General features: G+C 42.5%; 1 protein-coding gene across 2 annotated transcripts in view; it reads right to left on the reverse strand.

The window, feature by feature from the left end:
- Window positions 1–1,136: 1,136 nt before the first annotated feature.
- Window positions 1,137–27,045, reverse strand: part of SART3 (spliceosome associated factor 3, U4/U6 recycling protein) — a 37,690-nt gene continuing 11,781 nt past the window's right edge. The window contains exons 3-19 of one of the 2 annotated variants that reach the window (XM_025986656.2): window positions 26,404–26,508; window positions 22,645–22,829; window positions 21,438–21,489; window positions 19,815–19,939; window positions 15,612–15,767; window positions 14,525–14,663; window positions 13,948–14,055; window positions 13,444–13,521; window positions 13,267–13,325; window positions 12,266–12,375; window positions 9,094–9,206; window positions 7,923–7,999; window positions 7,114–7,282; window positions 4,563–5,017; window positions 3,871–4,023; window positions 2,841–3,031; window positions 1,137–2,109 (exon numbers count right to left, since the gene is read on the reverse strand). In XM_025986656.2, the coding sequence (XP_025842441.2) occupies window positions 1,932–2,109; window positions 2,841–3,031; window positions 3,871–4,023; window positions 4,563–5,017; window positions 7,114–7,282; window positions 7,923–7,999; window positions 9,094–9,206; window positions 12,266–12,375; window positions 13,267–13,325; window positions 13,444–13,521; window positions 13,948–14,055; window positions 14,525–14,663; window positions 15,612–15,767; window positions 19,815–19,939; window positions 21,438–21,489; window positions 22,645–22,829; window positions 26,404–26,508 (2,453 nt within the window). In that variant the 3' untranslated portion in view covers window positions 1,137–1,931. Of the gene's footprint in view, window positions 2,110–2,840; window positions 3,032–3,870; window positions 4,024–4,562; window positions 5,018–7,113; window positions 7,283–7,922; window positions 8,000–9,093; window positions 9,207–12,265; window positions 12,376–13,266; window positions 13,326–13,443; window positions 13,522–13,947; window positions 14,056–14,524; window positions 14,664–15,611; window positions 15,768–19,814; window positions 19,940–21,437; window positions 21,544–22,644; window positions 22,830–26,403; window positions 26,509–27,045 lie in introns of both variants that reach the window. The other variant, XM_025986655.2, reaches the window with a different exon arrangement.

Here is a 27,045-nt window from a genome sequence, read left to right on the forward strand (position 1 = left end):
ATTAACCAATCCTAACTTCCTAGGGGGTGGGGGGATGCACTTAAAAAACATCAGGAGGGCAACCCTGGTGGCTCAGTGGTTTAGCGTCCCCTTCAGCCCAGGGCCTGATCTTGGAGACCAGGGATCGAGTCCCACGTCGGGTTCACTGCGTGGAGCCTGCTTCTCCCTCTGTGTCTCTGCCTCTCCCCGCTCCCCCCCCAGAATAATAAAATATTAAGAAAAAAAAAAACCTCAGGAAACAGGGAATTTGGGCAGTTGAGGACACAAAAGCATTACTGCTAATGTTTCTAGGAGTAATGAAAAAAACCGTGGCCCTCAGGGCCTGATCTCCTGGAGGCCACGGTGCGCTGCACTGTTACTGGGGCTGGGGGCCGAGTGGGGGTGTGTGGCAAAGATGAGGAACCCTGCACTAGATGGGAATGCTTGCTGAAGCTCAAGAACAGGCGTGTAAGGAGTTCCTTTTGCTCTTCTGTCAACACTTCTGGATGGCGCTTCCAATTTCCCATTAAAAATGCAGTAAAGCCTGATGCACAAAAACTTAACAACCAGATAAAGTGGGCTGATTTCTCCCACACATGAAAGCATTTCCTGATTTCTTCTCTCAGTGTCTTTATGAAAAAATCCGTCTCCCTACTGAACTGGCAAGGTAGCTTTTAAAGCAATAAATATTTGATAAGAGATGAAAGATTAAAAAAAAAAAAAAAAAGCTTAGAAGCGAACGGGCCAAAATGCAGCAAAGTGAAGTTTAAAACTGAGGACCCGGGATCCCTGGGTGGCGCAGCGGTTTGGCGCCTGCCTTTGGCCCAGGGCGTGATCCTGGAGACCCGGGATCGAATCCCACATCAGGCTCCGGTGCATGGAGCCTGCTTATTCCTCCGCCTGTGTCTCTGCCTTTCTCTCTCTCTCTGTGACTATCATAAATAAAAAAAAAAAAAAAAAAAAATTGAGAACTCAAATTTAAAAAAAAAATAAAATAAAATAAAACTGAGGACCCATCACAACTGAAATGACTTAAATCAGAGGAACAAGAGGAGTTGACTTACAAAAGTTCTATTTACACGTTCAGTAACGCAAGTGCACCCATCTCAAAGTACAGCCGTGTCTGAATGCACATCTGAGTACCATTCGGCAAGACGTTTTTAAGAGAACTTCAGTTTAATAAACAAAGCTAAGAGGGGGGAATTTAAGTTTGCACTTGACATGATATTTAAACAAAACCAAAGGGCTGAAACTCAGTATTTAGACAAAGAACACAGTTCACTCATCACTAGGCAAAGAAAATGGTCCACAGCAGGTGGCACACAGAACTCCCATAGAAAACAAAGGTCACAAATATTTTGCTTTTAGGAAACATAAAACAATGGGTTGATGTGTCTTTTACAAATACATAATATAAAAACGCACAGCGCCCCCTCCCTTGAACAGAAATCCATCACATTTTTTTTTTTATGTGACTTCCCTATTCCCACCACCCCTTTACTAAAATAGGCCATTCTGGTGAATTACTAGCATCTGCCATTTTGTCTTTTAAAATTAAAAGAGTGATGGGCCCACGTGCTATGCAGGCTGTAAGAGAAGTGTCTTATAAAAAGAGGGCCAGAGATGGCCGAAAACACCTGGACAAGTGGGTCTCAAAACGGGTTTGAGTTTCACTTCTGTTTCTCACTCTATAAGACACAAAAATATCTTAAAGAAACTACACGCTGGGCCCAACCCACAGAGTGATCAATTTTCCTCCTACTGCCCTCAATATGAGGGAGCACTTCAAGCCTCTTTCCTTGGACACCCTCATCCCTTTTCTGTCTGACCCAGAGGAAAATATGTAGGAGGGGTGCTGTCCTAGGCCCTTCCATACCCAGAGTACAGCTGGGTGCCGGGTGCTCTTCCTGGACAGCATGAAGTAAGGCATTTCCCTTCTCCAGAGTCCCATTTCACTTTCTCAGAAGCAACTTGGCGAAGTCAGCATTGGACATCTTGGGTGCCTCGGTGGCTGCTGAAGTGGTGACCGCCGGCTGTGGGGCAGGGCCATTCTCAGCCTGAGCAGCTGTCGTGCTCGGGCGCTGCAGGGCACGAGGCAGCAGGCAGAGCTGGGTTCTCCCCTTCCCCCGCCTAGAAGAGCAAACACTGGATGTACCCTTACAAAGCAACAATCCATGGCCCCTGATTTCTTTGTGCAAATAAGCCAGGATGGTCTTCAATTACCCAAAGTTACAAGGTGAAAACCATACTTTCTGAATTCATTTCTATGTCAGTTACTACAGAAGTTTCTTGGAATGTGCAGAGTACCAAGTTAATAGGTAAAGAGTAAAAACCTAAAAACCAGAAAGGAGAGATGATCCCTGTTCTCCGTGACTTTGACTAATATGCAAAAACCAGTTTAAACAAACTGCCTAAACAATTTTGGCAAAGACCAACCCTGTGTAATAGTTACATGCAGAGTGGATAAAAATGCTATCTTCTTTCAGACCTCACCAAATAACCTCACAACTTTGTGGTCTCCTTCCCACCAGATGAAAGCTACCTCTTATCAGATTACAGCCAGAGCAATAAGAATCTACATGATGGATTCTACTGCCCAAGGAGACTTTAAAAATAATCACTGCCTAGAAACCAAATGATCTCAAATAAATCCCAAGTGTAAACTGGCAAATACCAGGAAGGGTTCCACTTCCGGGCTTTTGCTCCGCATGGCCCTGCTCCAGACACCCTGCTCTGGTAAACCACCGTGAGCATCCCCAGGAACAGCAGGCCCTGGCTTTCTGCCCCAACTTGCTGTACTAGCAGGAAACGAATCCCCTGCAGTGCTGGCCAGGGCAGAGTTTGTGCATGCAAACACTTACGCTCCATAAATCTGTCGTGGCACCATGCCACCACCTGGAGCTTTCTTTGCCTCTGGCTTCTCTGGAACCTTCCTCTGAGGAGGATTGCTGATGGCCACTTTGATGACATTCTCTTTGATAGTCATGCCGTCCATCTTTAGTACAGCCTGTGACGCCTGAGATTCATTTTCATACTCCACATAGGCCAGGCCCTGAAAGATGCAAGTTCCAGAGCCAGATCAGGTGTGGCAGAGCCAGGACACAACTTCCTGCCTCAGCAGAGAAGCCAGTACAGACAGCTGCCCCGTCATCAGGTTCCCTTCCCCACCGCAACCATCCTTTGTCTACAGATTTATGCATTAGTCACACTCTTCCTCCCTGTTTCTGCAACAGATTGTAAATATCAGATAACCTTTGTGAGGCCAGTGTACCTTGTGCTTGCTGCAGGAAAAAAAAAAAAAAAAAGATAGGGAGGGAGAGACAGACCAGTAAATCCAGCAAAAGCAAATGAATGAGGCGCCTGGATACAGGGTGAGCCTTCATGTGGGTCCCTCCTTACTTCATGCTCTTCAACTCTCCATCAACCCAGAGGGCTGGAGAAAGGGAATCCAAACTCGTGCCTAGCCAACTACTCAGAACGTGACACAAAAAGATTTCACAGGATGCTAAGGGGGCTAATAGGAAAATCTGGTGGAGTCTCTGGGGAAGAGACTGAAGGAGGCACCTGGAAACCTAATGAAGAGGTGAGTTGGGGCAGGAGGGCACACACTACCAAAAAGGCCCCTCACAGCCAGGGGTCTGCACTGTGGCCCCTAATAATTCATGGTAAGTTTCCTTTTCCCTCAATGCCTTATTTTTTAGTATGATTAGCTAGAAACAGGTTACTCTGACTCCAAATGCACTTGGCACTACTGTGCCAAGTGTCCCTATTATTCTGTTCACTTATTTCTCAGCTAACAAGGAACCCACTCAGAAACTAAGAATCTGAACAGATGGAGAACTAGGTTTGCCAGAGCCTCGGGAGGCTGACACCGTCTGCACAGACACTGACCTTCGGTTTGCCTGCCCGGTTGGTAACCAGCCTGATGTCCTTCACGGTGCCATGAGCTTTACAGATCTCTTCTAGTTCCTCTTTAGTGCAGGAAAAAGGCAGGCCCGAGACAAACAGCTTGTGTTTCTCCAGGGCAGTGCTGTATCTGAACACCTACAGGAAGGGAGGGAAAGAGAGTCAAGCACCCATGGCCCAACCCAACGTACAATACTGTAGCTAGTACCAGACTCAGCCACAGGCCTCACCCTAGCCAGAGACCACAGCCGACTCTGGGTGCTACGAACTATTAATGGGGTCACCCTGGCCAAGTCACTTAACCTCTCAAAGCCCCCGCTTCTGCCTCCGGAACGTGGCAGGGATGAAAGCCGCTACCCTCAGAGTTTGGATGAGGATCTGACAAGGTGACACAGTAAATCCTTCACACAGCCATTGCCACTTCTCAACATTCAGTGGCAAGCAGCCGCTGTTAGAATTTCCAATTTTCTCATCATCTGTCAACTAGCGCAAGCTCGGTATCACTAAGCTGTGAGTCAGGCCTCACCTACCCAGCTCAGAACTAGACCCTGCATCTAGTTCTTCACAGACCACAAATATTCCACGCAGATTCTAAATGGTAGTTGCTTGCTGCAAGACAAAATGTTCAATCTGTCCACAGTAACCTGATGTGAAAGGCATTTTCTACAAAGACCCACCTTGAAGTCGGGATGTTTGCTCTTGTCCACACAGGGGGAGACAAACATTGGCCTCCCCTCTACAGTCTTCCGGTCCAACTCCAGCGCCTGCAAGGCTGACTTCTCCTCTTTAAACTCCACATAGCAGTAGCCTCGGAAATCTCCCCGGTTGCTGAAGATGGGGCGGATCTCTGTCACCTCCCCACAGGCCTCAAAGAGCGGCCGGAGCTTCACTTCAGGCTCGTCCATGCTATAGGGCAGGTTGCTGACAAAGACGGTGATGCTGTCCTTGCTACTGTCGTGGGGCACCTTGGGCATGTCCCTCTTCAGGGCGGCTGCCCTCTCCTTCTGCTTGGAGGGAGGGTCGACGTCTACAGGTGCACTTTTCCCAAAGAGTCCCATTTCTGCCTCTAGATCCTGTGCCTCACCAGCTGGAGGAGTGCTGTTCTCTACCTTTCTGCGTTTGGAAGGCTGCTCTACAGGGTGAAAGAAGAAAAGGAACAATGATTAATGAACTTCTCTTAAGCGAGCTGCTCGATACAAGTCCTCCTCCCACTCTGGATGGTGCATCTGCGGCAGCTGCACAGGACATATAGCTGTCCTTCTCTGGAGCCAGGCCCATGCCACACCCTCCATCAAGTCTTATCTAACACATGCAACAAGTCCCACTAGCTGTTTGTCCCACACTCTGGGCCCCAGTTACATTCAAGTGAGTGGACTAAATCAAGTGAAGTGATAACATAAGTCCCCATTATCCACTCTTAATTACACTTGACCCTTGAACAGGTTTAAATTGCACAAGTGCACTTACATGCGGACTTTTTGGGATAAATACAATACATAAATGTATTTTCTCTTCCTTATGATCTTTGTATAATAATGTTTTCTTTACTCTAACTTTATTGTAAGCAGACAATATATAATACATATAACATAAAATCTGTGTTAGTAAACCATTTACATTATCCTGGTAAGGCTCCCAGTCAACAGTAGGCTCTTAGTAGTTAAGTTTTTGGGGAATCCAAAGTTAAACATGGATTTTTGACTGTGTGGGGGGTTGGCACCCCTAACCTCCAAGGTTCAAGGGTCAAGTGCACAAAAGCTCAGGAGGGCCTCAAAGTTCTGATGACAAATTCTAGTACCCCTCTTCTAGAAAGCCTGGGGCAGCAAAGGAGGGATACGGCCCAGGGAATTGCATTTCTTTTTTAAAGATTTTGAGAGACCTAGTGCGCATGTGCCCATGTGTGTGAGTGGAGGGAGGGGCAGAGTAAGAGAGAAAGAATCTCAAGTAGACTAGGCATTAAGCACAGACCCCAACACAGGGCTTGATCCCGCGACCCTGAGATCATGACCCAATTGAGCTGAAACCAAGAACTGGATGCTTAATCGACTGAACTCCCATGCGCCCCGGGGACTTATATTTAAACAAGCACCTCAGGTGATTCTGACAAATGCACTCCACAGGCTACACTCTGCAAAGCACTATAATTCCTAAAGTGTTCACTGTTATGCTGTGTCCTTCAACACAGTTTAACATTTTACTCCAACCCATCTGCCCTATTGCCTCTGGAGGGACAGTACTGAAAGCCAGTTGGCACTGGCCCCACTTCCAGGCCTATCAATTCCCCACTGCCTTCCTGATGGAAGTCTAACTACTACTCACTGCATTCAAGAGGGGCCCTGAGTGAGCAAACTGGCCCACTGTTCCAGCCTCACCTACCCCAGTACAGTCCTCAGCATGCATCAGGGCTCAAACCCGGTTATTTGCTGCTCAGAGAAAATGCTAGGCTGTTCTGTGCTTCATGCCTTGCTGAGGCATGCGCTCTGTCTAATTCTCCCTTCTTCCTTTGCACTGGACAGTCACCCATTTTCACCTCCAGACAGTATAGTGCATGAAGTCTTTCCTGCGGGGAGCTGACCCAGCAGAGCCTCATTTGGCCTTCACCATTAATCCAGACCGTCCTGTCCCACAGTCCCAATTACACACCACTGATATCACATGTCACATCTGCCTTCCCCCGCTAAGCCTGGGGTCCTCAAGGCCAGTGAGCTACCCAGCTACCCATCCATGGTCATTTCTGACAGTTTCAAAAAGGTGCACAAGAAAGGTGAACAGAACTACTACTTCCCTCTAATTGACCCCTTTGTACCAGGAACACGTATGGAGTCCCTGAAAGTCTACAAGCAATTCTTTACCTTAGTGGACTCTGCCAAAATAAACCTGCCCCACACCTGCCTGCCCCTGAAATGGCAGGGGCCAGAGAAGCACTGCTTGGAAAACTCCACCAAGGCAAAACTGTCTGGCAGGCGAGCAAGGCAGGTGTCTGCATAAGCTGTGGTGCAGGATGCTTGAGTCCAAGGGGAAGAAGGGCAGGGACAGGTGGGCTGTGGGAGCCCAAGTAGGGAGGGAAGATGATGCCAATGTGGACAGCGGGCAGGGATGGGAAAGTTGATGGGGCACCATGCTGACAACTTATTCTCAACTGTTCAAGACAAAAAGTTCTATGTATGGTGCCTGTAACTTCTCTGGAAGTTAGAGATGTTCCCAAACAACACTTCCAGAAAGCTCTACCTTCTTCATCATCACCCCACTCCTTCTCATCATCCTCTTCTGCTTTGCGCTTGTCTGCACCTCTGGTCTTTTTCTTCTTTTTCAATGCTTTCTTCTCGGCCCGGGCCCTCTTCCGCTGTTCGGCCTTTTCTTCTTCTTGCTGGGCAAGGGCTGCTTCCTTCTCTGCAGCCTGGGAAGATGGGAACATGGACACATCACTAGGATGGAATAACTGTGGGAACTCTACAGGCCCATGATGAGCAGAGAGGAAAGGGGACGCTGGGAAGAAAAATTTGCCACCCCAAGGAAAAGAAAGGTCATGAGGAGATGGCTTGGGCAGGGGGTGCGGTGCTCACAATTTTCCCTACCAGGCTTCTTAGGGTTCCTAAGAAGATGTAGGCTTCTTAGGGTTCCTAAGAAGATGTGATCTCACATCTACAGGATGTTCTGCAACATCCCCAGTAATTACTCACCAACAGAAAGAAAACAAAATGTAAAATTGGAGCTCTAATGAATTTGGATGTGTTCCCGTTCCAATCACAGGACTAAGTGAGGCTCCATTCTTAGCTTTTCCATCTGTATCCCAGGAAACTTTAGGTCCCAAACTCCCCTACTACATAAAGTTTTTATCATCAGGGCTAAAGTTCTAAGCCAATTCAAAAAAATTATACAAGACAGGCTTAAATACAGGTTCAAATATTCCACTAGTTAATATTCTGAGTAAAAGATACTTCTTCAGAAGACCTCAAAGGTTTTAACAAGAAATATTCACACCAAACACAGTCAAAATAGCCAGAAAAGCTTCTAAAGGCTTTAAATAACATCCTTACCTTAATTCTCTGCTCATTAACACGAGCTAATCGAGTTTCGGTTTTCTGAACAGCTATATCCCAGTCTTCTAGGGTACCTAGATAGAAACAGAAGCAAACTGTCACTATTTAGAATTTTAAAAGATAGGGTAATATAAAATGTTCTTAATTTCCCCACATCTCCACAAGAGAGTCAGTTCCCTATTTTCAGATTTCCTTATAGTAGGCCTGAACTTTTCAGAATTTGACCAGTTCTTCTAGCTGTGTTTAAAACATCCCTTCTCTTGGGGCACCTGGGTGGTTCAGTCGGTTGAGCAACAACTCTTAATTTTGGCTCAGGTCATGATCTCAGGGTCCTGGGATCGAGCTCTGCCCCTCCCCACTGCTAGAGAGTGCACTGAATGCACAAACTCTTGAAAGTAAAAAATTAAGTCTTTAAAAAAATAAAACAAAAAACAAAAAACCCTTCTCTTTTAGAAAAGACTTGAAAACCAGAATATGATCTATTACAGGTTCTCATTAGCAAACTAAAACGAAGACATTCTTAATGTAAAAGGTGTATGACATTTACATGAAGACTGAAGGATTTTAAGAGCTGCTCAAACGATAAATTTTGGGGTGTTTTTAATCTATTGTTGCTTGGGTGTTTTACTCCCAGTTCTGAGGGGTTCACACCCAAAATCCAAATCAATGCCCATGGATAAATTCACTATTTTCCTATTGACGATTTCTTTTCCCTATTGAGAACTTAATGCCAAGGCTCTAAAATTTAATGAGGGATGTGCATACGCCCAAAGCCTGTAGTCATTAGCCCTTTGACCCTCAGTGTGCCTCTGGTGTGCATGACACTGTGCTACTGCACAGATTCTCAACTAGAGTGCTCTGGATCCCCAGGGAACGAGTCTGGAGATGTTTCTGTCATGACTGAGGACAAGGGAGGAGTACTCCTAGTACCTAACAAGTAGACAGAACCACACCCACCACAAAAAATGAAGAGAACCCTGTGCCAGAGCCATGTCTCAGCCTTCCTTTATTCCAAAACTCTGCAGAGACAGGCAAGGGGAATATGGGCTCACCAGGCAGTCTAATCACAGAGCACCACCTGAGCAGATGTACTCATACAGTCTGTCCTGAGACCAAATGGTGGATGAGACAGACTCCAAACCAGAATCAGAGAGCTGAGGGTCCCCACCTTCTGTCCTTTCCATGGTGAGCAACACTTCACAGACATGCTCTGGGTAATCACTGGTGCACTGGACGGCCCGGTGCAGGGCCTTCCTACAGTGCTGGGTGTCACCGTGTGCCCTAGGACAGAAAACAAAGCATTGCTGCCACAAGGACACAAAGCAGAAGGCACACAAAGGGAGGGGCCATCTTCTCACAGGTAGCGTCACAAGATCAAAAGCTCTGCAATGGCTCTAGCTTCCAGGAATATCCACAGCTATTTGTATTACTGCTACTTATAATGTTTTCTCCTTTTTCCTCAACTCAAAACTAAGGTTTTCGCCTAAATCACTCTTTCCTTTAGCCAAGGAGATGCTACTGGAAAATGCACCTAGGACAATAGTCTGCTACCAGGTGTCCTGCCTTGATAGCACTGGCATATGCGACACAGGTGGGAGATCTAAGAATGCTATGTAACTTGATAAAGTCCTTATAGAAATTCTAGGATGCCACCCTACCCAAGGAGAGAAGCACTAATCCAGAGAATGGTCAGATTTAAACCCCAGAATTACACATTCTGATACTCCCATGGGAAGATACACCATTAATCACAGTAATTATAATAATCTCTTATTAACAACAATTATGAAACACTATGCTCCCATTCCTATTTTTAAAAACTTAAAAATATATATAAATTTTATAAATACATATAATAGTTAAAAAAAAAAAAAGTTAAGAGCAGTAGTTCTCAAAGTATGATCCATGTAGTTCTGAGGGTCTCAAAGACCCTTTCAGGGGACGTGCAAAAGCTATGGCTAACCCTAATCCTTAGCACAAATCTAGACTGCACACATTTTATATACTGTGACAAAAGAAGATATACACATAAAGCACTTTTTCTGCATACCAACATAAAATGGTTGTCACAAAGAAAAGTGTTATCTTTTTGTTTGAGGTGCAAGTTGAACAGTTTGTTTTTTCACAGAACACCATTTTTACTTGAGGAAACAGCTGAGTGATAAAAACTGTGGTTACATAGACCTGAATACCTGGCAGACATTTGTGAAAATTAATGAAGTGAGTCCACCACTTCAAGGAAAACCACTGGCTGTTTATTTGTTGCCATGATCAAACTGCAGCTTTTAAGTGAAAATCGGAATTTTGGAAAATCTGTATCTACCACTTTTTAAAAAAAATATTTTATTTATTTATTCATGAGAGACACAGAGAGGCAGAGATATAGGCAGAGGGAGAAGCAGGCTCCCCCCAGGGATGTGGGACTCGATCCCCCGACTGGGAACATGCCCTGAGCCGAAGGCAGACACCCAACTCCTGAGCCACCCAGGTGTCCCTGTATCTGCCACTTTGAGTTTGACAGCTTCCTACTTAAAAGACTTTTCTACTGGGGAGTCTGGGTGGCTCAGTTGAGTGCCCAACTCTTGGTTTCAGCTCGTGTGATCAAGCCCTGTGTCAGGCTCTGTGCTCTTGGGATTCTCTCTCTCTCTCCCCCTCTCTCTTTGCCCCTCCCCACTTGCATGTGCACTCGCTCTCTCTCAAATAAATAAATCTTTTTTAAAAAAAGACTTCTACTAAGATCACTGAGGATATGAACAAACGGGATTTTTTAAATGCTGTATAATGAAATGTGTCAATACTGGAAGAGCTGCATGACTTTGTGAATGAGTATTTTCCAAATGAACAATGCATGTCACAGAAGCACATATGGATAAAAGGTTTATTCAAAACACAAAACAGGGGCAGCCCCAGTGGCTCAGTGGTTTAGCGCCACCTTCAGCCCAGGACATGATCCTGGAGACCCGGGATCGAGTCCCATGTCCAGCTCCCTGCATGAAGCCTGCTTCTCCCTCTGCCTGTGTCTCTGCCTCTGTCTGTCTCTCATGAATAAGTAAATGAAATTTAAAAAAATACTTTTTTTTCAGGCCAGTGAATATTAATATAACAAAGTCTGAAAAACTCAGTATGGTTTCATATTCCACACTGAAACTATTTAAAAAACTACCACTTGCTGAATTTTGCCCTAGTGTGAAAAAATATCCACAATTATCTGAAAAGGTTAAAATACCCTTTTCTTTAATATCCTATCTGCAGGAAGCCAAATTTTCTTCATATTCTTCAATGAGAATTCACAACACAGTAAATGCATAAATAGACATCAGAATCCAACTGTCTTCCAAGCCAGACTAAAGATACTTGCCAAACTACAAAACTGTGCCACTTTTCTCACTAAATTATTTTGGAATTTGAAAAACACACAAAATATATTCTTTATGTTAAATGTAATGAATTTACTATTGTGACAATTTTTAATTTCTCAGTTTTCTAATATGGTAATATTAAGTACATACAACTCACATATACAAAAGCTCTCTACAGTTCTCAAATTTTTAAGAGTATAACGGGTCTTGAGAACAAAAAGCTTGAGAACTGCTGACCTAGAACAATATTCAAGAAGCTTTAATAGTGGTCATCTCTGGGGGTGAGATGCTAAGGAACTTTCACTCTCTACCACATAGTTTGGCAAATGCTCTATTTTAATTTGAGCATGTTATTTTTTAAATGGGGGGTAAAAAAAATATTCCCCAAAAAAGTATACAGAAATACATTTACTGACATGCAATGTTCAAGATACAATAAATAGAAAAGATGGTCTTATTCTTTACATCTTCCCCATGTTTACAACAGTTGGTCATGTCTCATTTATTTAAAATAAATTTTAAAATTTGTAACATGTACTCTGTCACTGCATTTTCTTTTAAAAAAAATTAAGCATAGAAAAATCTCAAAAACCATTAGCTAACAGGGGTTACATCTCTGGATTTATTGCTGCAGATAATTTGGGGTTTTTCTCTGCTTTTTAATATTTTCTACTTTTACATACAAAAGCAATATAAAAAAATAGTTCTCCAAAAAGTCAAATAAAATATTCAGGTCCAAAAATCAAAACAAACCAAAATAACAAACTAAAAGAAACGTTTGGCTGTACAACAAGCCTGGACACTAAATATTAGGTTTAGTTTCCTAACCTCGCCCAGTACACACATAGCCACTAATGAAAGACAGGCAGATAAAGGCCCAAGGCCTGTGGGGAGGAGCAAGCCCAGGCTGGCAGGAGGCAGCCAGGACCCACAACAGCTGACCCCTGATAAGCACCACCAACACGCCCCCAGGTTGGTTACCTCTCCAGGTTGTAATACTCGAGCCACATGTTGGCATACTTGGCGTTTCCTTTGGTCATGATGCTGTCCCAGAGTTCCCGAGCTTTCTGCATATTATTGCACAGTCGAGCCTAAAATGCATAAATAGGCTCCACTAGGAAAGACTCAAAACTTGCAACGTTGGCACCTATTACAAAATATACTTTGAACAGAAGTGCCTTAAAACCCCCCACTGATGATCAGTGTTCTGTAACTCCCTGCATATTCCCCAGCCACGCTGCACAGCAACAGGCCCGGCTCAACCACTTCCGGCTTTTAGAGGTGACAAGTCTCAAGCTGTTCGCCTATACTATATGAGAGCAAAGAGCAGGAGCCCACAGGTTTTTAGTTTTATCAAGCTTACTACAAAAGTTTAGTCCAAGAGGCAATGCAGAGAAAGACTGATCTAGGAGTAGGTCCTAGCTCTGCCATTTAAGTGACTTGGACAAGCGAACCTCTCTGAACCTGATAGATATTTGTTTCTTTGACCTGACTCCCCCTCAGAAAATAAAACATGATTAGAATTTCACAATTCTGTGAGCTGATCAAGAGCAGGTTCCATACCTTAGTCACTTGGGGTCCTTGCTCCAAAATAATATCTATTTCCTAATTATTTGTCAAATTTCTGACTCCCACACAACATTAAAGACTTAGGAGCACACAGCAGGTCTACCTCATTTCCCCAGCACACAGTATAATGCCTGCCAGATAGTACATATCCAGTATACTCTCACAAACCACGCACCAGGGTGGGGCGGTCCACAAGTGAACATCTGGATTTCCGATGTCTGCTGCATAAGTTCTTACCCAAGTACTGGTGTTTCTCTTAAGAAACAGCTGAATGCTCATCGAGCTAGATATAGAACACAAACTCTTAGAGACCCTAGACCATCACCTAGGATTCTGACTCAACATTAGCCATATTATTACACAAATGTCCTTCAAAGGTGGATGTCACAGACAGATGTGTCAAACACACTTACCTCGATCCTAGCCCAGTTCTGCATGATCATGCAGCTTGGATCTCCACTCTCATTGAAACCTGGAAGAACAGAATTAGTCACAATTAGAAATGAATTTAGAGACAAACAGCCTCTGAGAAGGCATATCCACCAAGAGGAAAGACAAGTGGATCAAGGAGTAGGTGAAGCCACACTTACGCTCCTCTACCTCCTGTTTGAGATACTCCAAGGCGCGAGTGAATGCAGACCTCAGCTCTTCCAGCTCTTTACTGGAGTCTGTTAGAAGTTGCAAGAGAGGTTTGGCTTCAGGAAACCGCATACCATGTCTTTTTTGTTTGTTTGTTTAATCCTACAGTGAAACTCCTGGGAGCCTGCTATGCACCTGGCATCATGCTGGGGACACAGAAATAGAATTGCCAGTCCCTGCCCTCATCACATAGTTGGGGGAGAAAGACACTAGAACAGAAAGCACAGTATGGAAAATGCTGGCAGGAGCCAGGATAAAAGGACCCTAACTCTTCCTTTACAATTCACAGCAAGACTGGTTAAGGATTTATGTAGCTAAAAGTTCTGGGGGAAAACAGTTGTCAATGGCTGGTCTACATCATTTGCCTAATCATAATGTATTTGGGCAACTAGGACTCTCACCAAAACATGTTAGGAAAAAACTAAGAACTGAATTTGACATGTGAATATAAATACCTTGTTTGAAATCAACCCTTCTCCTCAGATAATCAAGGTACGCCTGCCAAATCTCCACATAATCAGTGGCCTGAATGAAGCCAGCACTCAAAGCTTTCTCGAAGGTCACTAAAATTGAAGAAAAAGCCAGGATTTGTTACAAATTCAAAAGGAAGTTATCAAGAGTTATCAAGATTGTTACAAAAGCCTCCACTGACTATCAAATACCATATGACTTAATAATAATGACAAGATGCAATAAAGTGAAATGGGCTAGAGAGAAAGGTTCAACAGAAAAGCTCCTACGGGATTTGCATGAACTGTGTTCTAGAAAGGGCACGTTCCACAAGATGCCCTGCACTAAAAGAACTCCAGGTCAAGTAAGTTTGGAGAAAAGACTCCCACTTCCTGGAAAATCACAAGAAGTGTTAGCATGATAAAAGCTTGTAACCAGTTTATTTCCCACTTAGGGCCTTTTTTGTCACTAATACTCAATATCCCAAACCAGCCAGGGAAGGCTGATTTAATGACTATCACAGCACTATGTTTCTGGTCTGGAACAGAAAGCCTAAGACTCTTCCCACAAAAACATTCGCACCAGAAATCACTCGATGGTCAACTCCATGTCTTTCCATGGCCAAGAGGTAACGAGTCCACAGGGCAACTGTCCAGGGGCAGTTTCTAACAGCACGATTATGTACAGATAAAACCAAATCCTTCACTTTCAGCTGCCGATCCTATGATAAAGAAGTCCACAGTTAGGAGATAAAATGCTATCGTTACAGGTTTCACCATCCATGAGACATTTTCAGCACAATCAGCTAACAAAAGAAATCTCCTTAGAAATTCCTCTCATAGGACTGGTTTCCTCAAGAAAGAAATTGTAAGAAGGAATGGGGCAAGAAAAGATGCAATGAGGGGAATGTATAGATGAAAACAGCCTTAAGAGACATCAACCAATCCGAATGGATGGACCTAGTTTGGATCCTGATTCAAATCTTTTATATCGGGGATCCCTGGGTGGCTCCGTGGTTTAACCCCTGCCTTTGGCCCAGGGCGTGATCCTGGAGACCCGGGATCGAGTCATGCATTGGGCTCCTTGCAGGGAGCCTGCTTCTCCCTCTGCCTGTGTCTCTGCCTCTCTCTCTCTCTCTCTCTGTATCTATCATAAACAGATAAATAAATAAATCTTTAAAAAAAAAAGCAAAACATTAAAAAAAAATCTTTTATATCCACATATTGAAATATTTACAAAGAAATGTGATTTCTGGCTCTGCTTCAAAAATTACACGAAAGGGGGAAGAGGGTTAATGATATAAACGAAACAGACTAGTGCCATGAGTTAACTGTTGGAGCTAGGAGACGAGTCCAGGAGCTTTTCACCCTACTAATCTGTGTTCTAATGCTTATGTTTTTTATATACTGAAAAGTTACAAGAAAAAAGTTAATCTGTCAGAAAGTCCTCAGTAGCAAGACTGTGCAAGTTTTTTTCACAGTTAGCAATCAATTTGAAATGACTTGAAACACTGGAAAAACTGTGAGCTGGCAGAGGTGAGAGGAGGATGAGAGGAAAGGGGGAAGCAGAGAGGGGTAGCACACAACTAACTCTGGGCACTCCTGCTACTTTTCATTGAACAGATTCTCAATCAGCAAGGAGGTAAGTTAGAACAGTCAAGTCGTCTTACTAGGTACTGACTGTAGCGGATCCACAGGTCTGGGACGAGGCAGTTCTCAACCAGGGCACGCTCGAAGATCAACTGCACACGAGCAGGGTCACCAATTTTCATCTCAAAATCAATGTATGCTTGATATTCAGCCAGCCTGGGCGCCTCTGCTTGCAACTGAGGCAAAGCATAATGAGGTTGAAATGAGCTACTTGACACTGTCGGGAAACACAACATATCTTCATATTCAATTCTGGCAAGACTGGCTATGTCAGTAAGAATCCCCAATCCCAACTGTCAGAACTTCTGGCATGCCGGGGTCTACAACATGATGGGCAGAGTAAGAGTTCACAGCGCCTCTTCACAGCAATGGTTACAAAGGCTCCAGAGACCCTTTTCTACACCTACCCCTAGGCCACAGGGGGTTTCTAATGGGAGCATCCCACAGAAACTGAATGAAAGAAAAAACCTTTGCCAGCGACCATGGCTAGCCACCCCTCCAAAACAGAAGTCACTTTCTTGGCCCACTGAATGAAGTGAACACAACCACACTGGAGTGATTTACAGCCTTCATTCCAAGGCTTCTTGTTCCAAATATCAGTTCCTGCCAGTGTGCAGGTACATGCAGAACATGAAAGAGACTAGGCTGAATGTGTACTGATCCAAAGACCCACAATCAAAATTCTTTTCAAGCAAAATCCTTACTCAGCTTTTCTCTTCAGCCACATTCTACTAACGGTCGTAACAAAACGAACTAGCCGAGGATTTCATTAATGAGGCTTTGAGAAATCCAACCACATACCAATCATCTACATGTGGAAAAGGGAGGGAGCACAGGCAGGCCAGCAGGAGAGCACACGTGCTCTGAACATGGAAAGATGATGTTTTAGTCTCAGTTTCTCCTTATAATAACAAACCGGTTACCCAGACTGCCATTGAAAACAACCAAAACTGCTAGATTCAATATGAAGAACATCTTTGAAAATCATCAGCAAACTAGCAAAGACGCAAGAAATACCAAGGACAAAATCTAGGTGCAGATTAAGCTTTTGCTGGTGAAAGATGTACTAAGGATCTGATCTTCACACTGAGGTGTCGTTATCCCCATCCTACATTTGAAGCAACTGATACACACAGAGGCTAAGCATGAGCTCAAAGCCAAAGGGCTAGAAACTAACTGGCAGAGCTAACATTCAAACTTGACGCAGCCCGGCTCTCAAAGTCTCTGTTCCTACTACACCACAAGATACCTAAAAACAGAGCCAAGAAGCCCAACCAACCACAAAAAAAAGATATATACAAAGATATACCCTGGACCTATTGCAATGATATTACAGGACATCAAACAAAACCAGTAAGATTTTAAAATGGGCCAGAGAGAAAACAAGGATTGCCATCAAGGAAGTTGACTTCCCAGCAGCAACAACAGAAGCCACAAAGAAAGACAGGAGACATAACTCTCAGTCTAGAATTCTACATCCTGAGAAATGAACTTTTAAAGAGCAAATTGAAGACCTTTTCAAATTAAAACCGAAAAAATCTGTTACCAGCAAATATCCAGTGCAGGAGACTACTGGGTGTACCTGAAGCAAAATAAAAATGATTCCAGACAACTACACCAGGATGCAAGGAAAGAAGAGCAAAGGTAGTGGGAAATGTGCATAGTGAATGTAAGCAGGCTGTATGATGCCAGATTAACTTAATGATGATGCCTTTCAGGTCAAGCAGAAAGGTAAGAAATACAAGAAAACACGAGAATAAGTCTGAGGCATGAAGTTGAAAGTATTTTCTAAGACCAAGACAGGGAGAAAAATGCCACTTAAAATGTTGTAGTCAAAAACCAAATATTATGGTCAACACAGAAAATCCAAAAAAATCTATAAATCTTTATAAGAATTCAGAAAGTTCAATAGACAAAAAATTAGTATAAAAAACAAATTACAATTTATATACCAAGGACAACAAGAAAAGCAAATCTTTTAAAAAGTCAGCATTTTCAATAGGAATCAAAAATAACTTAAAAGGGAGACAGAACATGAAAGACTCCTAACTCTGGGGAAACAAACTAGGGGTGGTGGAAGGGGAGGTAGGCGGGGGGTGGGGGGTGACTGGGTGACGGGCACTGAGGTGGGCACTTGACGGGATGAGCACTGGGTGTTATTCTATATGTTGGCAAACTGAACACTAATAAAAATTCAATGTATAATAAAAAAATAATAATAAAATTAAATATAGACTTAAAAAAAATAGCTGACCACTGAGGGAAAAAAAAACAAACAAACTTAGAAATAGATCTTAAAAAAATGTGTTCAAGGAACCAGAAGAAATTATGAATTTATAAAACTTTACAGAAAGATAGGGACTAAATAGCAACGGCCTATACCATGTTCATAGGTTGGAAGACTCAACATTTAAAAGATGTATATTCAGGGACACCCGGGTGCCTCAGTGGTTGAGCGCCTCCCTTCAGCCCAGGGCATGATCCTGGAGTCCCAGGATCGAGTCCCATATCAGGCTCCCTGCATGGAGCCTGCTTCTCCCTCTGCCTGTGCCTCTGCCTCTCTGTGTGTCTCTCATGAATAAATAAATAAAATCCTTAATAAATAAATAAATAAAAGATGTATATTCTTCTCCAAATCAATCAATGCAATTCCAATAAAAAATTCAACAGGTTTTTAAATAAAATATGAAAAGCTGATTCTAAATTTAATGGAAATATTAAAAGCTAAACAAAGACAAGACATTCTTGAAGAGGAACAACGTGGATGGGATTCATGTTACCTAAGAGCAAAACTTATGAAGCTATCATTATTGGGACAGTGTAGTATAAGCCACTGGGGCAGAACAGAAAGCCCAGAAATAGATCCACACCCAAATGGACAGCTAATCTATGACAGATGTGGGCCAGCACATCAATGAGGAAAGGATGGAATTATCAGAATCAGTGCTGGAACAACTGGTTTTCATATGGAAAAATGAAACTGGACCCCACCTCAGGCCATACACAAAAATCAATTCCATATGAAGTTCTAAACGTGAAATATACCCCTATAAACTTTCAGAAGAAAACAGAGCTATGAATATTCACGAGTTTGGAACATGGAGAGAGTTCTTAAGCAAAACAAAAGCACAAACCCTAAGAGGAAGAATGACAAATCCAATTAGAATAAGATTGAGAACTGGTCATCAAAAGATTCCATTAGAGACTGAAATGACAAACCACATACTTGGGGGAAGCTTTTGCAATACATACTACCAAAAAGTAAGCATTACAGATCCAGGATTCCTACAAATTAATTAGAAAAAAATACAAATGAAAGAAAAATGAGTCAAAGACTTCAAGAGGCATCTCCCAGAAACAGAAATCTCAACGGCCAACAGATGTGCAAAAATGCTCCACTTCGTTAGTGGTCAGAGAAATGCAGATTACAACAACAACTTCAGATCCATGAGAGTGGCTATAATTTACATCAATATCCAAGGCTGGTGAGAACAAGCAGAACCCTCAGGTCAGTGAGAACTCCAGGGCAGGAGTGTCAACCGATAACTTGGAGAAACAGTTCAGCACAAGCCTCTGATCCGGCAATTCCATTCCTAAGGACATAGTCTGGAGAAACCTTTTTGTATGTACACCAAGAGACTCTTGCAAGAACAGCCAGAAACCTGTGTCTCTGCCTCTCTGTGTGTCTCCAAGCAACAAACCAGAAAGTGACCCAGCTAGGAACGTGCATAAGTACACTGTGGCACACGCCTACCACCTCACTGCTGTCAAAGCAGACTATGCTTATCAACATGAGTACAACCCAAAAACAAGTTCAGTGAAATACACAGCACGATTCCGTTATACCAAAGCTCAAAGACAGGCAAAATTAAACAATATATTAATCAAGGATACGTTTATAGATTGTAAAACTATAAAGAAAAGCAAGGGAATGAGTATCACAAAAGTCAGGAAAGTGATTACCTCTCGGGAGAGGGAAGAGGAGGCAATCGGAGAGGGGCACATAGGAGACTTCTAAGGTACTGGCAATGTTCTATTTCTTAACCTGGGTGGTGGGTACATGGACGTTCACTTTATTATTAGTATGTAAACTGTACGTACACATTTATACACTCTACAGATTTGACAACAAAACAAATTTTAAAGATACGGTTTTACTTGCAACTATTGATTAGGGAAAAATTTGCAGGGAGAAGTTTACCATAAAGGAGGCCAACACTTACCAGTGCTTCTTCATATGGTTTGTATCTCTCCAACTGCTGTAGTGCTTTGTTGTAGTTCTGAATTACCGACTCTGGGATTGGGTCTTCTGACCATTCTTCATACTCTGCAAATGTGGCCTCCATATCTATTGAAAGATGGATTCAGCCCCGTAGGTCTTGCCATAGGGTTTTATCAACCCAGATATGTAACCACGAGACTCGAATGTTGCAGCCCCTCCCAAATCAGTGGCCACAGCAACTCTTATGATCAAATCTTCTACTGGGCCCACACTTGATCTTATATTCTGTCTCAAAGCAATTCCCCAGGAAGCCCTACCAACTAATTAATCAGTTAATTAAATAATAGCAACACTTACCTAGTGCTTCCTATGTTCTAACACTATCCACTAACTCATTCTATTTTCCCAACTCTATGGAGTAGGTTCTATTGTGATCCCCATGTTGCACTTGAAGAAACACCAAGTAGAAGGTTACATCAATTGTCTGCAGTTCACAGTAGAGCAAGGCCTTCAATCAGGCAGTCTGGCTTAAGTTCATGCTCTACTCACTGTACTATGCCGTGGCACACTGGTATATGAGATGAAACCTACAGGCTGCTCAGTTCTAGCCTTTTCTGAGTGTCACCCATGGATTCAACTGGAAAGTCACTTTATAATTTGTTAAATCAAATCCAAATAAATGGGGATCCCCGGGTGGCTCAGTGGTTTAGCGCCTGCTTTCAGCCCAGGACATGATCCTGGAATCCCAGGATCAAGTCCCACATTAGGCTCCCTGCATGGAACCTGCTTCTCCCTCTGCCTGTGTCTCTGCCTCTCTCTCTCTCTCTCTGGATCTCTCATGAATAAATAAATATAATCTTAAAAAAAAAATCCAAATAAACCACAAAGTAAAAAGAGAAATTACATCTGGGTTCAAGTAGTTGTCCAGAGATGCCAAGGGTGTTACAATGCGTAAGTATGCCTAGGGAACAAACAAGATGACAGCACCAAATTCTTCCCATAACCAGAAAAATCCCCCAGGCACTGCTCATGCCCAAGCTCCAGAGCTTCAAAGGCTTGGCTTACCAAAATACATTCACCCAAACAGGAAAATCCTTCCCAAACGCCCAAGAAATTCAGATGTAAACACTTCCAATCAATAGAGCTCCTGAACCAAATCACCCCCACAGAAGAATGATACAAGCCCAGTGAAAATCTCCATTCTGATACAAAGAGGTTATTGCTAAGAAGAAAATGCTCACAATGGAACTCTTACTCAATAAAGTTTCCCCAGAAAATACAGGGGGTCAGTTTCCCTATTCCTTATAGTGACTCTACCTCTCCAACAGTGTCTTAATGGAGGAAATGAGAGTCAGGAAGTCTGGCTTCTAGTTCTGTTGGCTGACCCTCAATCCTCTTCAGCATTAACAATTCAAGGTTATGTTTTTACCAAGGGCCTCGTACACGGTGACATTGTCCAGTGAGAGTAAGAAGACCAGCAACATCTGCCTCACAAGATGCTGGGAAAACCTAGTAGTAATAGGACATACCCCAAAGCATTTTAAAAACCATGGAGGAAAAAAATAATAATAAAATAAAATAAAAACCATGGAGGGCCAGACGTTGTCAGGTCAGTTTCTCTTACCATAGAGTGGGATCGCCAGCTGTCGCCGGAAGAGATTGTGGACTTTCTCCAGCTGTGAATCAAAGGTTTGTTCCCGGTCAAAAGGGGAAAGGAAGCCAGCTATGGGCTAAAGAAGCAAATTTATAGTAAATGACAAACTTTGTGGTCCTCCCTACTTCAAAAAATATTTCAACAAATTTTTTAGTTCAAACTAAAAAAAAAAAAAGTGACACCTGCTATATGAGGTATTGTGTCAAACGCTGCAAGAGGCATAAAAACGGTTGTCTCTGCTACCCCATTTATGATGGGGTGAAAAGCAAAAATACAAAAACTGTATATATTGACTACATATGCACATATGTATATGAGTACAATTAAGCAGAATGTAAACATCACAAGGCAAGTATCACAAGTAGCAAAGTACTGGAGCTTGCTTTCAGCTGATTTTTAAGGCTGAGTTTTGTTATGAAGGGAGGAAATCAGGGAAGACTCCTGGAGGAGCTGGCATTTGGGATACATCTGCAGGCTCTCTTGATGTAGTTCAAGGAGGAAATGGACTCCCAGTCAAAGGATCAGTGTAAGTACAGTAGAGAGCAAAGGTACGACTGTCGAGGAGGGTGTGGGAGCAAGGCAGGGTCATGTCTGATGCTAGAGGGCCACACATGTCAGCCAAAGGAGTTAGCCCTGATGCCTCAGGCAGGATAAGCCAAAGGTATCACTGCAGACTTTTCAATAGGAATGTAATCAACAAGGGACTGGGCTACTTTAATAATGGTCTAACTACTAGGGGGCTCCACAAGGTACCAAGGGTAATTGCATGCATGCACACCAACACAGGGGAAGGGGACACGGAGAACTATAAAATCCTTAAATCAGAGTTTAAAAAACCCAATTATGATGGGATCAAATCTCTTGCAGTTACTATTATATATGATTGATAAGGATACAGATATATATTTTTGGAGTGACATGGTTATTCTTGTATATTCACCTGGAACCAGTAACTGAAACAGTATTTTTAAATATCAGAAAAATTATAGAGTCCTCTGCTTTTTAGTCAAAGAAATCATCCTTGCTGTTCCATAAAGACTACCAATTTTACTTTTCTGCCCACCCACACCAAGGGATTGGCAAAAACCATTTGGTTATCTGTGTTCTTCCAAGGCTATGTACAAAGATAGCCCCCACTATTCAAAAGCAAACAGTGGTTAGAGACAGGGGCACTCACCCGAGCAGCTTCCACAATCGCACTTTCAAACTCCCGGTAAGCCTCCCAGATGGCAAGTCCTTTGGTCATATGTAAGCCAACTGATGAGAGCGCCCTTTCAAACACAGAGCGGACTTTCTCAAGGCCACCCTTCTGACCAATTCCACCGACTGAGTATTGGCCATATTCTAGCCAAATGTTAGGACCTAAGGAGGAGAAGTGCTCTATTAATTCAGGATATGAAATAAATATCCAAATATCAAAACTTTTGTTCTGATGCATCACAAATGAAAATGTCCACCAAAAGAGTACTCATTCAGGCAGAAAGGCAAGAGCATATCAACAAGCATCCCAATTTATGTTTATTACTAATACTGCAGCTAGAAAAGAAAGTAGATCTTAAACAGTGTTCCTACTAGGTTACAATAATTGAGATTTTACTGCATAAACAGAACATGCCAGCAGGTAGTATGTAATACACTCATGATTATAAAGCCTATTTGTTAAAATGGAAGGAATTCAATGAAAATTCAATGAAAAAACTTGATGAAAACAGTTACAAATCTGAGACAATTTTCAGAAAAATTTCAAAGCCTAGAATTCTTTAACTTTTGAAATTTTTTAACTCTCTGGTCAAAGTCAAAGAACAAATTAAAACCACCAATCCTGTAACCAGAAGTCTATATGTTAGGTCTCTTATTTGTAATGTTTAAACAGCAACAACAGAAAATACCCAATTGCCTTGTTTTTTGTCATTTTCTTCTTAAACTTAATATACTCATCCCTGCGGCTTTTAGAGCAGACTAATGAATTAAACTCTTTAGTAATGCAGTGGTTCCCACTGTACACTTTTTGCCTATTAAGTCACTTTTCAGAGATCTGAAAATAATTTCATAGGCCTATCCACTAACTTTGTACAATAAAAATACATAAAGGATAAAGAAGCCAATTTGAGAATCACTGTATGTTTCCCCAAGGCTTGCTTTTTCATTGAAACAGGTTTATTTCGAGAACTTAGACAGCATTTGTTAGCTATTTCATTTTAGCTCACCAGTACAGAGTTGCCATATGGGCTGCAAACAAAAAAGAAAGTGAGGGGCGCCTGCTGGTTCAATTAGTAGAGCATGCAACTTGATCTCAGGGTTGTGAGTTCGAGCCCCATGTTGGGTGTGAAGATTACTTAAAAATCTTAAAAAGAAAAAAAAAAGGAAAAGAACTAGATAGATAACTCTTGGAGCTGAAGCCCTTGGAGATGATAAGTAACATTTACATATCATCTATGAAACAGCTCCTCCTGGGAAAGAAGGCAATTTTTAATGGGTTACCTCACGGCTCCTCCCAATATTTAATCTAGGAAGGGGTAAATATTACGAACGGTATTTTAAATTCAGAAAACCCAAGGATGCAGAGTCCACGACGACTATAAGGCAAATAAAGAACACAACACTAGACCACAGGTTCCAAAGCAGGCATGAAGCTTCTGCATGAGGCTGCCTCCAGAGTCTAAGGAACCCAGTTTTCAAGACTGTTGAAGAGCCAAAAGACCACAGGCATACAATTATTAATGGTACAATGAATACCTCCTGCGCAGTTTGAAATCACTGATGAAATCACTGAGTACCTGCTCAGGAAAAACGGTCTATATTGAGCATCTTCAATGTGCTAAACATAATTAAAACGTAAGAAACAGGCCAAAGTGGCTTTCGAACATTCACAAAACAAGTGACACAATTTCCATGATCCACGGCTCCTGAAATTAACACAAGAACCCCAAGGGCCCCAAATCAAAACTGCTTCAAGATGGGGCATCTGGGTGGCTCAGCAGTTGAGTGTCTGCCTTTGGCCCAGGGTGTGATCCTGAGGTCCCGGGATAGAGTCCCGCATCGGGCTCCCTGCGTGGAGCCTGCTTCTCCCTCTGCCTATGTTCTCTGTCTCTCTCTTTCATTAATAAATAAAATCTTTAAAAAACAAAAAAAGAGAAAGATCTAATCTAAATGGTACAGTCATCAGACTTCCTGACCACCGGCAGCCCTGAATCTGTTGGGGGAAAGGCAGGCATCCTGACATCAACACTGAAAGTGAGGTCCAAAGGCAGGGTGACCGCAAACCATCAAGGACCAAAAGGACCAAAAAGCATTACAGTCTGTGGAGGAACAAAAGATCCTTGGAGAAAAAGAACTGGTGCTGTTAATGACTCTGAGACCTTCACAAAGGGGTGACAGGATCATCCAAACACATGGGAACGTCACCTTCAGAACGGTCAAGAGGTTCTAAGCAGCCACACGGGCAGATCAGAGGAGAGACGCAGTCTAGCTTCTAACAGCACATATGGAGTAATTTCACATTCATATAACACCTGTAATTTTCAGTATCCGGATTATATAAACTCAAAAAATTGATCAATTCTTTTGGGTAGTAAATCTGAAAAATTCTCTTCCTCGGGGCAGTCTATCTTCCAAGTTCCAGGGATTCTCACAAGGGGAAATTCCCCCAGTGGGGAGTGGGGAGAACCAGATATGGAAGAAGGATGTTAATTTAAAAGGAGGAAACTTTGGGAGGGGGGCGCCTGGGTGGCTCAGTTGGTTGGGCATCTGACTCTTGATTTCTCTTTGATTAAGAATTGTCATGATCAGGTCATGATCTCAGGATTGGGCTCCGTGCTCGGCATGGAGTTTATTTGTCCCTCTCCCTCTGCTCTTCCCCTCCCAAGTCCCCCAGCTTGCATGCACACCCTCTCAAATAAATAAAATCTTTAAAAAATAAAATAAATAAAAGGAGTGCTTTTTAAAAAATATTTTTAAAAAACATTTTGCCCACAGCATTCTCTGATGTGTCCTAAATGTACATACAGAGAATAAAGAACCGGGGACGCCTGGGTGGTTCAGCAGTTGAGCATCTGCCTTTGGCCCAGGGTGTGATCCCACGATGCAGGATCGAGTCCCACATCAGGATCCTTGCAGGCAGCTTGCTTCTCCCTCAATGTCTCTGCCTCTCTCTCAATGTCTCTGCCTCTCTCTCTGTCACTCACAAATAAATAAAATCTTAAAAAAAAAAGAGAGAGAGAGAGAGAATAGAGAATCATACTACCAACAGGGGAGGATAAAGAAACTTAAAGGGAGAGGGGTCTACCCTCCAACTGTGCTGGCAAAACATCAACTCAAGCAGACAATACAGACATTTGTGGGGATAGAGGATTATGTATCTCAACTACAGTGGTGGTTACTAGAATCTCCATGTATGATAAAATCTCAGAGATAGATACACACATTGTACACTAAGATTAATTCCCTGGTTTTGATTTTGTGCAATAGTTACAAGATATTGGGAAAAGCAGGATGCAGTAAGTATAGAACCTTTCTGCATTATTTTCCCGTAAATCTGTAATTATTTTAAAATAAAAAGGTTTTAATAACTTTTTAATATCCAAAAAAAAAAAAAAAAAAAAAACAGTTTTCTGTTCAAAACTTCTAAAAACCCATTCAACAAGTAAAAGGCAACCTTTAGTCATCTGGAAATACTATGTAAGTTCTCCCTGCCAGAAAGATCAGAAAGATACTAGGTGTGAATTTATTCACTCCTTTACTACAAAGGTTTCTTCTATGTATTTTAAAACCAAATATTCTCAAATGAAAACCACAGAAAAATAAGTAAACTCAAATCTTTTTAACTACCAGACTAACCCCCTCCTTTCTGAATTGGGGGGACACCTCACGGTACAACCCAGGGCAGCAGAGATGGATGCATTCACAGACACCTAGAAAAAGTGAATGGGGAACTTACAAATGTAATCCTTCACAGCTTTCTCAAAGAGTTCGTACACGTGCTCTCTGTCCAGGCCGTCCAGAGCCATGCTGATCTCATCATGCAGCCACTCCAGCCAGAGCTCTGCAAGACAACAGCACCTCCTGCATCACCATCTCCTTCCCCGAAGGGCAGGATGAAAGCAGGGACTTTACTCTGAGTCAGGAGCACACAAGCATTTTACCCACCATATACAACTTGCTACGGTTCACAGAAATTCAATTCTTAAAACCTGTACCAAGCACATAGAAGGTTTATGCTTCCAGATAAGATCAAACAACTAAAATCATAATACCCTACACCTGTTGGGCATTTTATTATTTTTGTGAAATACTTACACATATATATTTCTCATTCAATCTTTGTTAAATTCCTGTAGATGATAGTCATAATAATGAATACTAATGGCATTTATCAAAGCATTTACGATATTCTAGGGTATTTGATACATGTTGTACATAGGATATCTCATCCAATCCATGTACTATAAGGCAGAAGATACTGTTAGCCCATTTTACTGCTGGGAAAACTGAGTCTTACAATGTTTACATAATTTGCTTAAGGTCTTACAGCTAGTAAAATAATAAAACCAGGGATGAATCTGGGCAATCTGATTTCATA

The sequence above is a fragment of the Vulpes vulpes genome, chromosome 10, assembly GCF_048418805.1.
Source record: "Vulpes vulpes isolate BD-2025 chromosome 10, VulVul3, whole genome shotgun sequence".
NCBI classification, from domain to species: domain Eukaryota; kingdom Metazoa; phylum Chordata; class Mammalia; order Carnivora; family Canidae; genus Vulpes; species Vulpes vulpes.